Below are 15,470 nucleotides of genomic sequence, written 5' to 3' on the forward strand. Positions count from 1 at the left end.
GTTTACTTCAGTAGGTATTACTACTTCAGCTGTGAGGATTAAATTAGGTGTTTTTCTTTTTTAATTCTGTTTATTTTTCCTTATTTTTTCTATTTTCCCACCATGACAGTAAGTATCTATATATGGCTTGTTCTCAATAACTTCGGTTAAATTACTTTTCCCCCTTTACAAGAAGCTTAAGAATGGGTTCTGCTTTTGGATGATGATGATGCCTATCCCCAGCTTTCTTCCTCTCTACCCACTGGGTTTATAAATTAATACTGCTCTCCCTCAGGATACACATAAGCTTTGTTATTCTGTTGGCTCACACACTGTTCTATTTCCAGTGCCTAAAACAGTGCCTGACACTTAATAAGATCCATAAATATTTGTTGAAGGAATGAATAAAGAACAGCATGTTGTACTGTTTCACCTAGAGCCCATATCCTCCCACCAGCTACAGAGATAAGTACCTCCAGCACGTGTTTCACCACCGCATCTGTAGTTCCAAAAAGATCAACCCCAGTTATTCCTCTCACATCCGATTCCACCGCACCAGGGGACAAGTTTTTTTTCCTTAGGCCTTTAAAGGGGCAAGGAGTGGGACAAAAGATGCAAACATAACTTTATCAAAAAGAGCACCATTTCAGTAGCACAGAAGGTACAATGACAGATTGACTTTAAAGAAAAGGAGGGGGAAAGAGACTGATGAGAGGAGAGATACTGAAGAAAGAGACTCAAGAGCTCCTATTTCTTTCTAAAAATATGATACTACCACTATCTTACATTTGAAAAGCACTTTGTGATTTTCGAAGCAATCTTACACACGTTATGTATTTTGATCCTGATAACAAACCTTTGAAGTAGGCAAGCCAGATTTAATTCACCAGTTTATAGATGTGAAAGAGAAGAACTGGGAGCATTTTGGGGACTTGGCGACGTCCTGAATGATATTGCAGGGAATAGATGCAGACATTATATATCCTGCCATAACCCATGAATGGACTGGGGGAGAGCATAAACTACAATGTAAACTATAATCCATGTGGTGCAGCATGCTCCAAAATGTATTCAACAAATGCTATGAATGTGCCACAATGATGAAAGAGGTTGTTGATGTGGGAGGGGTGAGTGGGATGGCGTGTGGGGTATATGGGAACCTCATATTTTTTAATATAACATTTTTCTGCGATCTATATATCTTAAAAAAAAAAGACAAATAAAAATTAAAAAATAAAAACAGAGAAGAACTGGAAATAAAACCCTATTTTGTGAAGTATTTTGGGGAGAAAGGAGATAAGATTACTTAGCCTTTGTAAAATAAAAAACAATTATCTAGAGTGGGGAAAACAAAAAAACCTATCATTGAAAATAAACGACATAAAATTTCAAACCAAAAATTTAGAATCAGTAGAAATAAATGAAGCCTTAATTTCAATGACTATGTTTATATTCATCACTTTAAAATTACATCTATGGAAGAGCATTTGGCCCAATGGATAGGCATCTGCCTACCACATGGGAGGTCCACAGTTCAAACCCCGGGCCTCTCTGACCTGTGTGCAGCTGGCCCATGCTCAGTGCTGATGCACGCAAGGAGTGCCCTGACACGCAGGGGTGTCCCCGTGTAGGGGAGCCCCACGCGCAAGGAGTACACCCTGTAAGGAGAGCCGCCCAGCGGGAAAGAAAGTGCAGACTGCCCAAGAATGGCGCCACACACACAGAGAGCTGACACAACAAGATGACGCAACAAAAAGAAATACAGATTTCCGGTGCCACTGATAAGGACAGAAGTGGTCACAGAAGAATACACAGCGAATGGACACAGAGCAGACAATTGGGGGGGGGGGAGAAATTTTTTTTAAAAAAGTAAAATTACATCTATTTCTTCTTCTGTTATAGTGGCACCTAAATAACAGCACAGGAGAAAAGCAAGCGCTTAAATGTACATGCTGGCTCTGATTACCTGTTCTCTGTTCAAAATGAGCATTTAGCCAATAGGTAGAGGGAAACAAAGATGATGTTTTTTCATTTTTTGTTTCAATTCACTCTCCCAAAGCTTCATAAAATACATTATCACAGTGATGCTTCCTGTCATCGCTTATCTCACTTGTCCCTTTAATGGGATCTGTCAACTTTTTTCTAATGAGTCTGGTGTATGAAACAGATTCAAGGGAACAAAGGAAGACAAAGACAGACAGCTGTGAGGAACCTCACCTTCAATAAGCTTCAACAAACACATTAAAAGGGAAAGCTGTGTGACAGAATGGAAGCCTTTGTTGCCCTAGCATGTAATGATCCAGGAAGGGGGGAAGGACAAAAACAGACAGATAAATAGTGACAGGCAGTGAAAAGGTACTTAGAGAAGAAATATCTGCGCCTTCAACAAGCCACACACTAGCACTGAACGACAAATGGAAAATTTCTACAGAGGCTACCCAAATCCAGAGGGACAAGAGGACACTCTCAGAACAGACCAGTTTGATACATGCCTCTGAATGGGGACCAGGGGAAGCAGTAAAAGAGGGATGAGGACAGAATCTGACAGCAAATTAATACTTTTTTAGTAGCTATTTCAAAGATTGAGCCTGAAGTACATGGGCTTGACATGCAAAAGTGTAAGCATATTAATTTAACTATCAGTTTACCGGGAAGCTCAAGCCAAAGAAATAACCTATCTTCTATATCTATATTGTAAATACATGTCCTTCTAAACAAATAGCTTTTTTCAGGCAACAAAAGATTCAGGCTAAGCTAACCCCCATTAAGTGGAGCTCATTTCTTTTATAAAGATCTGTATTTCTCTTACTGCTTACCTAGCTCAGAGTGTGTCCTCTTTCTAAAAGAGAAAAATTAGAATTTCCACCAGTCCTCTAAATTTGGGGGCCATTCTCTTACTCAGAAGTAACTTTTGGTTGGTCTCAAACAGGCCTGAAAGCTAATTTCTCTTCCTTTGTTTGGCATTTATTTGAACCCAAGCAAAAATAACCTGATGAAAAGTGTATGCTGACCTCTAGAAAAGGAAAGAATAAATGCAAAAGCCTAACCCCAAAGCTCTATCCACTTGGTTAAATACCAGAGCATCTCCTTCCATTCTAGTTAAGGAAGTCAAGAAAGTTAGGGATACAGAATAACAAGTAAAAATGGTGAAAGAGTGTATTAACATTAGTATAGCAAGTTAGCACAAAATTCTCACTATCACATACCAGAGGCATAGCGATTACAATGTTGTATAGTAATCCATGCACCTCACACATTCAAGAGCAAGTATAACCCACTGGGGTTATACTCTCTCCCTCTCTTCTCTGATCTAGAGTCCTTAATTCTGATGCAAAAATGTTATCTGCCCATAAAAGGTGAAGGAAAAGTGTTTCTTGCCTTGGGCACTTCATGACCACCAGCTAGAATCCTTCCACCTGAATGCCCCAACTTGTTTTAGCTAGACCACAGGGAAGAAACTGTGCTAGCATCAGGTGGCTGAAACAGTACTCTCAGAGGGGAGCAGTATAAGACCATTCTCAACAAGTGGTCTTGGAAAGAATTAAGCCCAAATGGCCTAAAGCATCAGTTAAGATATGTAATGAATTAATGTCTCTCTAATGATCTAGAATGCCATTAATTATATAATATTCTTGGGAGAATTGAGAAAACAGTCACTTAAAGTATTTTCTGTAGGGCTTAATTATCTCACAGAACCCGAGTTGAGAAAGGCTATTTATTCTAAATAATCAACCCTCCTTGGCTGGAATATCACAAGCCAGGATCCAATTCTATCAGGCTCCTACACTTTGAGACAGAGAGGGTGCTTTGAATGTGTGCACAGTGAAATACCATAGAAAGCCACAGCTAGGTTATTGGTAGAGTGGATGTTAAGATCCCTGGTATTGGCAGAGTAGAGGGCACAGGCTCATAGCACCTATGCCTAGCTCCTCCTGTTGGCATGGCTGATCACATCCAGGTGTACTTCAAAAAGCCAACTCAGTCTGACAAAAAACTGCAATGGCAAAAGCCCTAGAGAAAGAGAGTACAATTGTCCTATCCCCTCTCCAATTGTGTTTACACCACTCCCTTACAATTCTGAGCTTTCAAATATTGCAAAGACAGCATGATCTAGAGGTTCTACTCTCCAATTGTCCCCATTTCCCTTCAGCTTATTTCTATGCTGTGCATAATACAGAAGGAAGACTGTTCTGTTAACGCAAAAAAATTAGGCAAGGACCTAGGAGGGGGGCCTTCCTTTTATAGAATGAAAACATTGTTTTGTAGTCTAGCCACTGTTCTTTGAGAGAACCCAATCTCTAAAATTTTGTACAGCAAAAAATGAATAGGAGACAATTCAGCAAGTGACAAACAAATTTTTTTTTTGGTACTAGGGCCAGGGATTGAACCCAGAACCTTGTAGGTGGGAAGTTAATGCTACACTGGCTTCCCCGAGTTGGTTTTTTCATTTGTTTACTTGTTTTTAGTTTTTTGTTTTTAGGCAGTACTATGGATTGAACCTGGGACCTCATAAGTGGGAAGCAGGCACTCAACCACTTGAGCTATATTTGCTCCCCCAAACAATTTTAACTGGTAAGAGAACTATGGCATTTAGATACTCTTCCCTATTCCAACACTCAACAAGGCACTTCCATCTATCCAGCATGTCTATTTCATAGGTACAGCCTTACCCCTGTATTTTAATTCTCTGGTTAGCAATTTCTTAGATTTCCACCACAGAGCACTAAGCATTTAAATCACAGCCTCAAAATCAAGATATATGGACTGTGAAAGGAGGGATTACCCCAATATCCAACTTACAAGTAATTTAATTTCTGGCCTTACCAGTCTACTAGAAGTCTGTCATTAAAAGGTATTTTGGCCATAAACCTCTCTCTACCCTTAAAGTTCCTTACATTAGAAAGAAATCTAATAGAAGGACTTTCATATTTCTAAAAGCGGCAAAAGGATTCAAGAGTCCTGTTTCACTGCACTAAGGTATTCTCAAAATTCATTTTTGTTAAGCATGTATTTTTTTATTTCAATGAAAAAAGCTTAATTCTTAATCAAATACTCCCCAAAATATATAGATTTTAAATAAAAACTGATCAAACTATGAAGTGAATATTTCTTCAAGTTAAAATGAATTTTCCACAACAATCACTTTCCTTATGGAATACCTCCAATAAAAAGAACCACGGAAGCAGATTCAATACCCTCAAAAACAAAGATTCCAAATATTCCTGTTCTAAGTCAAATACCCTTGCTATTTTAAGCAATTGCAGTTTTGTGCCAGATGTGACTCGGCTCCCCCTGAACTTGGGTAGCTCACCAGAAATATCCCAAACGCGCACAGTCTGGTCCAGGCTGGCTGATACAACCAGATCTTCTGAAGGATGGAACTGAGCACACATTACATAGTGGTTGTGCCCTGTTAACACACTGCAAAAAGAAAAAAGAAGGGCAATAACAAATTAGATGCAGAAATTAACAGACTACTACATTAAATATCATTCTCCATATTCAACAGATACTTATCCAATTATACTAACAATTCTAAACTAATAAACAGTTTGCTATTTTAACATTAACTCTTTTCTTCCTAAAATACTTTAGTGTTTAAATATCACAAATTTAAGAACTGAGATTGCATAGTATTCTTCTCAGATTAAAGACATTAAAATATCAAAATAAATGAAATCTTAGTAATTCGTACTGGAATTTTTCTTCTAGAATTTAGTGGAGTATCCCCCTTAAAGGGTATCATTTTAGATGATCCTTATGTCTTCACGGAAAGCTCTATGTACAACTCCAGACCCAAACACAAAGTAGAACAGAGGTCTAGACCTTGGCTCAGGCTTTATGGGAAAAGAGCTAATAAACCAGTTTAAAGGTACAGTTCTAAAAGCCTAGCTATGACTTCCTTTCCCTGGTATGAAATGAACAGAAAATCTAGATCAGACATTACTAATGAGATTCTTCTGTATTTATCATTTTGTACTTGAAAGCATCTTACAAATATAATCAGTAATTAACCAGCAGACATAGCCTCTTTGGAAAGGGGAAGGATTACTCTTAACAGAAGCTGAAAATGAAAAATAAAGGAAGAATTAAGAGTCATTTTGAGTGCTCTGCCTCCAGCTTTACCAGACACAGGTCCTTGACTGCCAGTTCCACACTCGGATGGTCTGATCATCTGAGGCACTCAGAATCCATGGATACTCCTGAAAGAGAGCCCAAGTAAAAGGTCTGAACATTAAACAAACTTGTCTTCTTAGGCTCCTGAAACTCTTTCTTTTTGGGGGATCATTCCATTGCCTAATGTTTTAGCTATATTATCAAAGGGGCTGATACTTTTGATATTAGGCTAGTTGTCTTCTCTCTAATACTCTAGCAGCTTTTCCAACTTTGGTACTTTGCCCTGTAAGATTTAATAGAGGGAAATGAATGTGGCTCAACCAACTGGGCTTCCGTCTACAATATAGGAGGTCCAGGGTTCAATGCCCAGGGTCTTCTGGTGAAGATGAGCTGGCCCACACAGTGAGCTGGCCCACACAGAGTGCCAGCCCACATGGGAATGTGGCCCCGTACAGGAGTGCCAACCTGCATGGGAACGTAGCCCCACGCAAGAGTGCCGGCCGACACAGAGAGCTGGCGCAGCAACATAACACAAGAGACATAGAGGAGAGAAAATAAGAAGACATAGCAGACCAGGGAGCTGAGGTGGTGCAAGAGAATAATCACCTCTCTCCCACTCCCTAAGATCCCAGAATCTGTTCCTGGAGCTGCTAATGAGAATACAAGCAGACACAGAGGCACACACAGCAAATGGACACAGAGAGCAGACAATGGGGTGGGGGTTGGGAATAAATAAATAAATAAATCTTCGGAAAAAAAAAAAAGGTTTAATAGACGCCAGACAAAGGCATATTAGAATCTCAGAGGCAGAGAGAGACAAATATTGTAATACATATCTATTTTTGCTTTTATACAGATGCAGCATGTATATTTCTATCTAGCTACTCATATAAATTAAGATCCTATGAGAGGATTTTCCTTTTTTAAAACGAAGATGGAATATTCATGTATAGTTTTGACTTCTTTCGGTCAGGCCATCTAGTCTCAAGAAATTAATCAAAGCAGAAAGTAATATGGAAAGACAATTTAGCCTTTTTGAAGTCTATTGACAAATAGTTTATATCTAATAGTTCATTTTATTGAGCAGTTATCATTCTCAAATGTTTCAGTAGTAATTTTTCAATCATTCTATCCTGCCCCATTAAAATATCTCCCTTTTCAAATAGGCAAATTATTCCAGAAAGACATATTTCCCTTTTAAATTTAAAGGAGGAAATAAACAATATTCAGTCAGGAAATTCTAATTTATTTCATCATATTCTTTCTAAATCAATTCAAGAGACTTCATTTACTGAAGGTGAAGGGATAGTATAAGTTAAGTCTAATACACAGAATTATAAGGAGATCCAGCCAGGTTGGGACTGGATTAAAAGGCTGGGAGTTTCCAATCTGTAACTGAGTAAGTCCACTACAGTACCTCACAGATCAAAGGCCATAAACCTGGAGTACTGCTGCCAGACCCTAAAATCTTAGGCTAGAAGGGCATGATTGAATGCTTCAAAACATTAATTAGTGCATCAAAATGACATCTCAGCTTGGCCTTTCTTTAGACATACCTACTATTTACTAATAATATTTCACATGGGATTAGCTTGTAAACTTTTGTTTGCTGGCTTAGCAAATCAGAAGTCAAATTTCCACTATTCTCTACAGAGAAACAATGGCTTTTTCATAGACACCTCTGAATTCAGTTAAATTAAATTCAAAATAACTCTGAGTTCTTTCTTTCACCAAAGGAAACAAAGTAGAACAGTCAAAACCACACAGACCCCAGAAGAGCCACTCCAACAACTTAATTTTGTTATTAAAGCACAGGTTCTTAACGACCACGGAGAAGATTCCTATGGGTTTTTACTTACATGATGAAAAAATGTGGTCCGAATGTAATCTAAGTGCCCAAGCAATGTGAAGAGACAGCGCCTAAGTTTATAATTCCACACCTGCAAAGACAGAAATCCAAGTAAGGGTCTTGGGTTTCTCAAAGGCCCAGGTTTCTCAAAAAACAAGTATGGATTTGTATTTTGGCATTTCTAAATCAGGCGAAATACCTTGGGAGTCTTGTTTTAGGTTGGAGGGAAGAAGACCAAGGGTGAAAATATAGGTTAGCTAAACAACATGGGGGAGGGGGGCGGGGGGCAAAAGAGAAAAAATTAAGATTTTTCCTTTCTTTGGGGAGAAACCATCTCTACTTAATAACATGAGACAAGAAACTTATTAGAGGTTAAATTTAAACTTTTCTTTCTAGTGCATAATTGTATTCTCCTCAGCTTTAACAGACCCCCTTAGTACTTCACCTATCACCTTATAGGGCTCAGGGGAAAAAAAGGGGGAACAGATACCATGATACCAAGGGATACAATAATACAGCATATGGTATCATCTTCTTAGACTCCTAACTGGTGGCAAATTGATGCCCATACATTCATAGTCTGTACTCACCTATTATGCAAGCAAACTTTAATTCATTACTACAGAAAACACTACATTGTTCAGTTAGGCTGAACTAAGCAGAGAAAAAAATATATTTAGGTACGAAGCTGAATCAACTACCAAAGTACCAGATATCAATGGACACAACTGAAAAAAGCACTAAAATCAGGACCAAAAATGTCAGCTAGCTCATCCTCCACATGCAGAAAAACCCCCCAAAAAGTACAAAAGTGAGAGTCGGATGCTTTTTTTCCTTCAAAATTTTTGTTTATAATTTATCTGAGCCAGCTTGTTACTTGTAGCTTGCTTTTTTTAATTAAAAAATTTAAAATAATTTTCTTTTGTAAATTACCAAAAAGAAAGATAAAAAGTAACACTAGTTTTAATATTTGAACAACCCCAAAAGATGATCTTCTAAACAAGAATGTATGCTCAAAGGCTGGTTCCTTGTCCCTCACTGTACAACATTATATCCCTAGCTAACATCTAGCATAGTGGCTGACACTTAGTAGATGCTAAGTATGTAGAAAAATGAGAAAAGGGAAGTAACAAAAAGCAAAAGTATTTCAAAGCCTTCATCCCATTTGTTCATTCATATGTATAAAAATACATATGTATACATTGGAGTTTCACTCAAATTAGATCATACCATAAACAGTATTCTATGGATTTTTTTTCCCTTATAGAATTCAGTGTTTTAAATTTTCATATTTCTAAGCTTCAAATGGCCTTGATTCCTTTGATGTCCTCTACTCAACTCCAGACTTATGAATCCTGAACAGACCAATAATCTGGCCATTTGCTTGACTTCCTGTCTTATTTTATAAATGAGGATAATATTAAAGCTATATTTATTTGGATGTATCCAATGATATGATGTGTAGACATGACTTTTGTAAATTAACCTCTTCTTGTTTTATGAAAAAGTTTTCAACTGTATTATTCATTAGAGAAATGTAAATTAAAACCATGGCATAACACCATATACCCATGAGGTTAGCTAATAATTCCTTTTTAAAAAAATAACAGCTTTCTTGATATATGATTCACATACCATCCAATCACCCATTTAAAGTGTAGAATCCAATGGTTTTTCGTGTATTAAGAATTGTGCAACCATCACAATCAATTTTAGAACATTCTCATCACCTGAAAAAGACCCAGTCACTCCCCAATTCCGCCCAACCCCAATCCTATGCAACCACTTATCTACTATCTGTCACTATAGATTTGCTTAACCCTGACATTTCCTATAAATAGAATATAACTCCTTTTCAAAAATAATCACTTTGGAAATTTTTCTTAAATGTTACCCAGTTCTTTCTTTTAAGAGATTATAAGAATATTAATTTAACCATTTTTTTTCTTGTTTTGTTTTCTATCTTTTATTTTTTCTAATTTAACCATTCTTGATAGTCAATGATTAATCATACTATAAATAACAAATACTTTCCTAGAATAATTACAATGACATTGTACCCTATGGGGCTGTTTTTTGTTTGTTTGTTTCTTTTCAAGGAGGTACCAGGGATTGAACCCAGGATCTCAAACATGAGAAGCATGCACTCTGCTCTCCACTTCAGGGGCTTTTGAAGTCTATCGTGTGGTCTGACCTTTCACTAACTGGCCCTAGGATGCAGGGCCTAAAAACTAGAAGAAAGAACAGAACTGTCCTTCCTGTAATTCTACTGCCCGTTTTCTCTGCAGGCATCTATCACTTTTTACTCCTGTCACCTAAATTGTTGTATAATCTACAACATATAATTTCGTGAGGTAGTATCTGAAAAAGATTTTATCTTTTTAATGAAGTATTAATAAATTTCACTGGCTTAATTGGAAATATACACTTAATGAAACCAACTTGTGAGAGTAAATAGAGCAAAACTAGATTATTTTTACAAATAGAAGCCTCTGGCTCCAGTTTTTGCCTTATTTTCAGTCAAGCTTCAAGGAACTGCCTATATTGTGTATGCTTCCTTACTTCATATTAAAGTGCTAAAATCACTAATGCTCTTCTAATTAAATAATCCAAACGTTACTTCTCATACTTCATCTTATCTTGAACACTTTCTCCTTCCCAAAACTGTCTCCTTCCTTGGCTTCCAAAACTTCTGCTTTACCCTCTTAATTGGTCTCTTACCTCTTCAATCATTCTTTCCCACTTCCCCATACTAACTCTACCTCCCTAAGCTTTTTTTTTAAGGTTTATCTTACTTATTTATCCCCCACCCTTGCTGCTTGCTTACTGTCTGCTCTCTCCCTTTGTTCTCAACCAACCCGTTATGCTCCCTAAGTGATCTTCTTCTGCTTTGATTCCCTCCTTCATGATGACAACTCCCAAACGTATCTCTAGCGCACTTAAAACTCTACCTGACTGTCCCCTAAGTACCTCAAACTCATCAAGGCAAAATGGAATGCATTACCCACCCTCTCTCCACACCGGAAAGCTGTTCATCCTTTTGTTTTCCTCTTACTGGTTAAAGGCACTGCTGCAATCTAAGCTAGAAGCCTGAAATTCATCTTACCTGTTTCCTCTTATCAGCCCCACAACATGCATCCAACAGGCTTATGGAGTCTTTCCTTAAGCTCTCACATTCACCTCTATCTCAGATGCTACTGCTTCATCTCTGTTTATCTCTCACACAGACTTCCACAACAACCTCCTGATTGGACTCTTAGCCTCCAATCTTGCCTAACTCACCCAATCTATTCTTTACACTACCGCCCTTATAACCTTTTTAAAAAACATGTAATTCTGATATCACTCGTTTTAAAACCCTTTAATGGCTCCTAGTTATCTATCCAGTAATATCCAAACTCTGAGCTTTCTAAACTAGTACTCTATGATTTGGACCCTCTTATCTTCTACCTGTTCTTTCGCCTTTCTCCCAAGTTTTATCCATACAAAACAAGTTAGTTATTTAAATGTATCAAGCTATGTTGGGCTTTTTTGACTTTGCACTGTATTGCCCTTCTCTACCGCATCTCTCTCCAATATATCATTCACCAAACTGTACATGCTAGTATATGGGACTATGTTTATCTCCTCTACTGGGAAAAAAGCACCTTGGGAACAGATACCATTTCTTACTTAGTTTTGAACTCCCAAAAAAATAGAGCAATGCCTGGCACACAGTAAGCATTAAAAAAATGTTTGCTGGATAAATGCTTATTCCAAAAGCCTGAGCTCTGTAAGCATAAGATGTCCAGTCTTTTAGTCCCTTCTACAATTCTCAAACCTTCTCATATCCTTCTTTCCTTTTCTCCCAGTCATGGCAAATATTCTGTACCTTAATCTTATAGTCATCTCCTCCTGAGACAAATAGTGGCTGTTGCTTATGGAAGTCAATGCCTCGTACTGGACCTGGGGGAGAAGGCAGGCAATGCATGTTAAAGAAATCTATTGTTTCTAATCTCTAAGGAGATTTCTACTCAGAATTTTTTAGTTCTATCCCTTTCACATTCTTTAATCCTAAAAGTAGTTATCATCAAACAAGGCTTAAATCACATCAAATGATAATACTTATATTGTTAGAGAACTTCCCCCTAGGAACTATCTTACCATCGTGTTCATCAAACTTGTCAATGAGGGTGCACATGCGATAGTCCCATAACTGGATGACACCATTGTGTAAACTGGTCAGGATCCAGGGTCTTTTGGGATGAAAACTGAGTCCTGGGAAAAAGAGAATGATACAATGAATTAATATCCGTATGTTACCTTCTGTCCAATCTGAATAAGGAAAAGAAACAGCTAGGTTAATTCATCGAACAGACCTTATCATTTTTTTTTAAAGGTTTATTTTTATTTCTTTCTTTCTTCCCACCCCCCCAATCCACTTGTACCCTTGGGGGCACCAGGAAACTGTGTCTCTTTTTCGTTGCATCATCTTGTGCATCAATCAGCTCTCTGAGTGTGCAGTGCCACTCCTGGGCGGGTGGTGCTTTTTTTGCACAAGGCAGCTCCCCTTGCAGCGCACACTCCTTTCATGTGGGGCACAGCACTCCTTGCACGCGGCAGCTCTGCACGTGGGCAAGCTCACCACACGGGTCAGGAGGCCCTGGGTCTCGAACCCTGGGCACTCCCATACGGTAGGCAGATGCTCTATCAGTTGAGCCACGTCCACACCCAGGCCTGATCATTTTTGATTGGATATCAGACATCTGGTTAGATTTTTATTATATTCCTTTAAATATTGCTGGGCTTTGTTCTAGGATGCAGTTAAGTTACTTGGAATCATTTTGATCCTTTAGAAGCTTGCTTTTAAACTTTGTTAGGGTGCATCCAAAGCAGCTTTTAGTCTAGGCTAATTTGGCATCACTATTAAGGCAATGCTCATCTGAGGTCTCTATTCAATGGCCTGTATATTAGGAGATCTTTCTGCACTGGCTCACAGAAACAAAAACTATTCCCAGACCTGTATGAGCTCCAGGGATTGTTTCACTTTCTCCTTTTCAATGGTTCTTTCCCAGACCTTGGGTAGTTTCCTCACATGCATGTGCAGATCAGTACTCAGTCCAAGTAGGTATCTTGCAGACCTCCAATGCTCTTTCTGCACAGATCCCTCTTCCCTGATATTTGTCCAGTAAATTCTAATCATCTTGGTTTCCCCATATTCTAAACTGATTGCTCAACTCAGTGAGACCACAGGACTCTTCCCCTTCCCTGCACTGCAGCCTGGAGACTCTCTCCAGATAATAAGCTGAAACAGTCACAGGACTCACTTCAATCATTTCTCTTTCTCAAGTATTACTCTCCTGCACTGCCTACTGTCCAATGTCTAAAAATCTTTGTTTCATGCATTTTATTCAACTGTATAGTTGTTTAAAGTAGAAAGATAAATCTGACCCCTGCTACTCTATCATGAACAGATATGGAGGTCCCCAGAGGCAACTATTGTTAACAGTGATGAGTGTATCCTTTCAGATTTTTAATGCAATTAAATGTAAACACAGACCTTATTCATCTTATGAAAATAAGGATCCCATTATAATGCTGCACTACAAACATCTTTTCTCACTTAACTATGTATCAAGGATCTTATTACACTTAAGCACATATAAACATAGCCTCATTCATTTTAACAACTGTACAGTACAAATGTACCACATTTTAAAATTATTCCATTGGGGAGCATAGTTTCCCCACTCCTATTAGTTATCAAAAACATGACTTACTTTTATTCATAATTTAGCTGGTTTGCATTACTACTATTTTGTTTAATTGCAAAAAAGGCTGTTTCAAGATACACTTTTACCAAGTTTATGAAGGTACTCATTTTACCACACTTCGGCCAACAGGGGATGTTATCGGTTATTTATTATTTTGTTTGTTTTTTCTAATTTAAAAGAAACAAACAAAAAAATGGTACCTCTCCTTTTTTTGGCATTTTTTTTCATTATTAGTGAGGTGGAGCATATTTTCATTTGTTTATTGAGCATTTACTGTTCTTCTAAATTGTTCATTTTTTCTTTGTCTATTTTTCCATTAGGTTGTTCATTTCTTTTCTTATGATATGCAGAAATAGTAATGGATATTAACATTTAAATATTATGACATCTGTTTTTTTCCACTTTTTTTCACTTTCCTTCTCTACTGCCTAATAAGTTATTAGGAACAGAAATGAAAACTCAAAGATTAAGAAGATCCATTTTGAACATTCAGGTCCCAGAAATTCTTAATGGTACCCTTCATGATCAATATTCCCATATGACTTAAAAGCTGCTTGGAATCCATTCTCACATTAGTAATGGCCTCCATTTATTAAAGCACTATCAGGCACCCTAATAAGCACTTTCCATATACCTTCTCATCTTAATTCTCTCTATAAAAGATTATTACTCACATTTGACAAATGAGGAAATAAAAATTTAGAGATGTTAAATAAGTTGCCCAAGGTCATACAGCTTGCTGGTGGGTGTTTCAGGATTCCAAAGCCAAGTTCCTAAATACTTTGGCATGCTGCATCTTATTAAATAGTCTAGATATCATTTTTTCCCAAATCTCAATAAACCTTACTTCTATAGCCTTTGTCATTCCAACATTCTAAGAGACTACTACTGCCATCTCAGGCATTTGCTCCCACCCAGCACTGCTATATACTCAAGCTCTTGAGCTGCCACATTTTGCAAATAAAATTACAGGATGCCTAGTTAAATAGGATATCGAACAACATCAAAAAAATTATTCATTGTTTATCGGAAATCCAAATTTAATCAAGTCCCGTATTTTATCTGGCAACCCTATCAAGCTTGACTGATGACTAGGGACCCCAATGCCCTGTTTCAGAGTAGGAAATAAATCCCACTGTTGATGTGGCGCACCTAAGGCCTCCTTAAGTGGCGACTGCTCATCTCTGAAAAAGCTACTGATTAGCATATTAAACAAGTTGAGACCTAAGGCTCAGAGCAATTCCCCACAAGATGGTCAGCAAAAAGCCAAAGAGGTCACAGGGACTCGGAAGGAGAAGAGCAAAAGTGGGGAGCACAGCCCCTACCTAGGAGGGAAGGAGCAGGGAAAGAACAGGGAGCGGGCCTGGGAGACCGCGGGGCGGAGACCGCTTTGTAGGTAAATCAGAGCCCAGGGCACGACAGTGAAAAGAAGACTGGAAAACCGACCGCTAGGCCTAACCTCCCTCCAGTGGATCCAATTCGGCCGGCACGTCTATCCCCTCTCTCTTCCCCCAAGTCAGCACCGCCCCTGACATCCATTCTCAGTGTTTCCCCCTTTCTTCTCCATTACCTTTGACCCGCGCGCTCTTGGTCTCGAACTTAGTTAGCATCCTTTGGACGTCCGGCTTCGAGGCCCCACTCGGAGCCCCGCCACTCCCTGCTGTCCTTCGGTAGCCTCCACGTCAGCTCCCTGCGGCCACAAACGCCGGAAGCTTCTCAAAACTCGAACTTCCGGCTTCTGGAGCTCCGGACCACAGAGACGGCTCCAGTGG

The 15,470-nt window shown here is 38.5% G+C and overlaps 1 protein-coding gene across 2 annotated transcripts in view; it reads right to left on the minus strand.

Moving 5' to 3' along the window:
* The window catches only part of COPA (COPI coat complex subunit alpha), a 52,134-nt gene extending 36,703 nt beyond the window's left edge, over positions 1 to 15,431 (minus strand). The window contains exons 1-7 of one of the 2 annotated variants that reach the window (XM_004448413.5): positions 15,269 to 15,431; positions 12,089 to 12,202; positions 11,817 to 11,890; positions 7,956 to 8,036; positions 6,106 to 6,182; positions 5,291 to 5,400; positions 453 to 562 (exon numbers count right to left, since the gene is read on the minus strand). In XM_004448413.5, coding sequence (XP_004448470.1) covers positions 453 to 562; positions 5,291 to 5,400; positions 6,106 to 6,182; positions 7,956 to 8,036; positions 11,817 to 11,890; positions 12,089 to 12,202; positions 15,269 to 15,308 — 606 coding nt within the window. In that variant the 5' untranslated portion in view covers positions 15,309 to 15,431. The remainder of the gene's footprint in view (positions 1 to 452; positions 563 to 5,290; positions 5,401 to 6,105; positions 6,183 to 7,955; positions 8,037 to 11,816; positions 11,891 to 12,088; positions 12,203 to 15,268) is intronic. The other variant, XM_071207523.1, reaches the window with a different exon arrangement.
* Between the last annotated feature and the right edge of the window lie 39 nt (positions 15,432 to 15,470).

The sequence above is a fragment of the Dasypus novemcinctus genome, chromosome 13 (genome assembly GCF_030445035.2).
Source record: "Dasypus novemcinctus isolate mDasNov1 chromosome 13, mDasNov1.1.hap2, whole genome shotgun sequence".
NCBI lineage: Eukaryota > Metazoa > Chordata > Mammalia > Cingulata > Dasypodidae > Dasypus > Dasypus novemcinctus.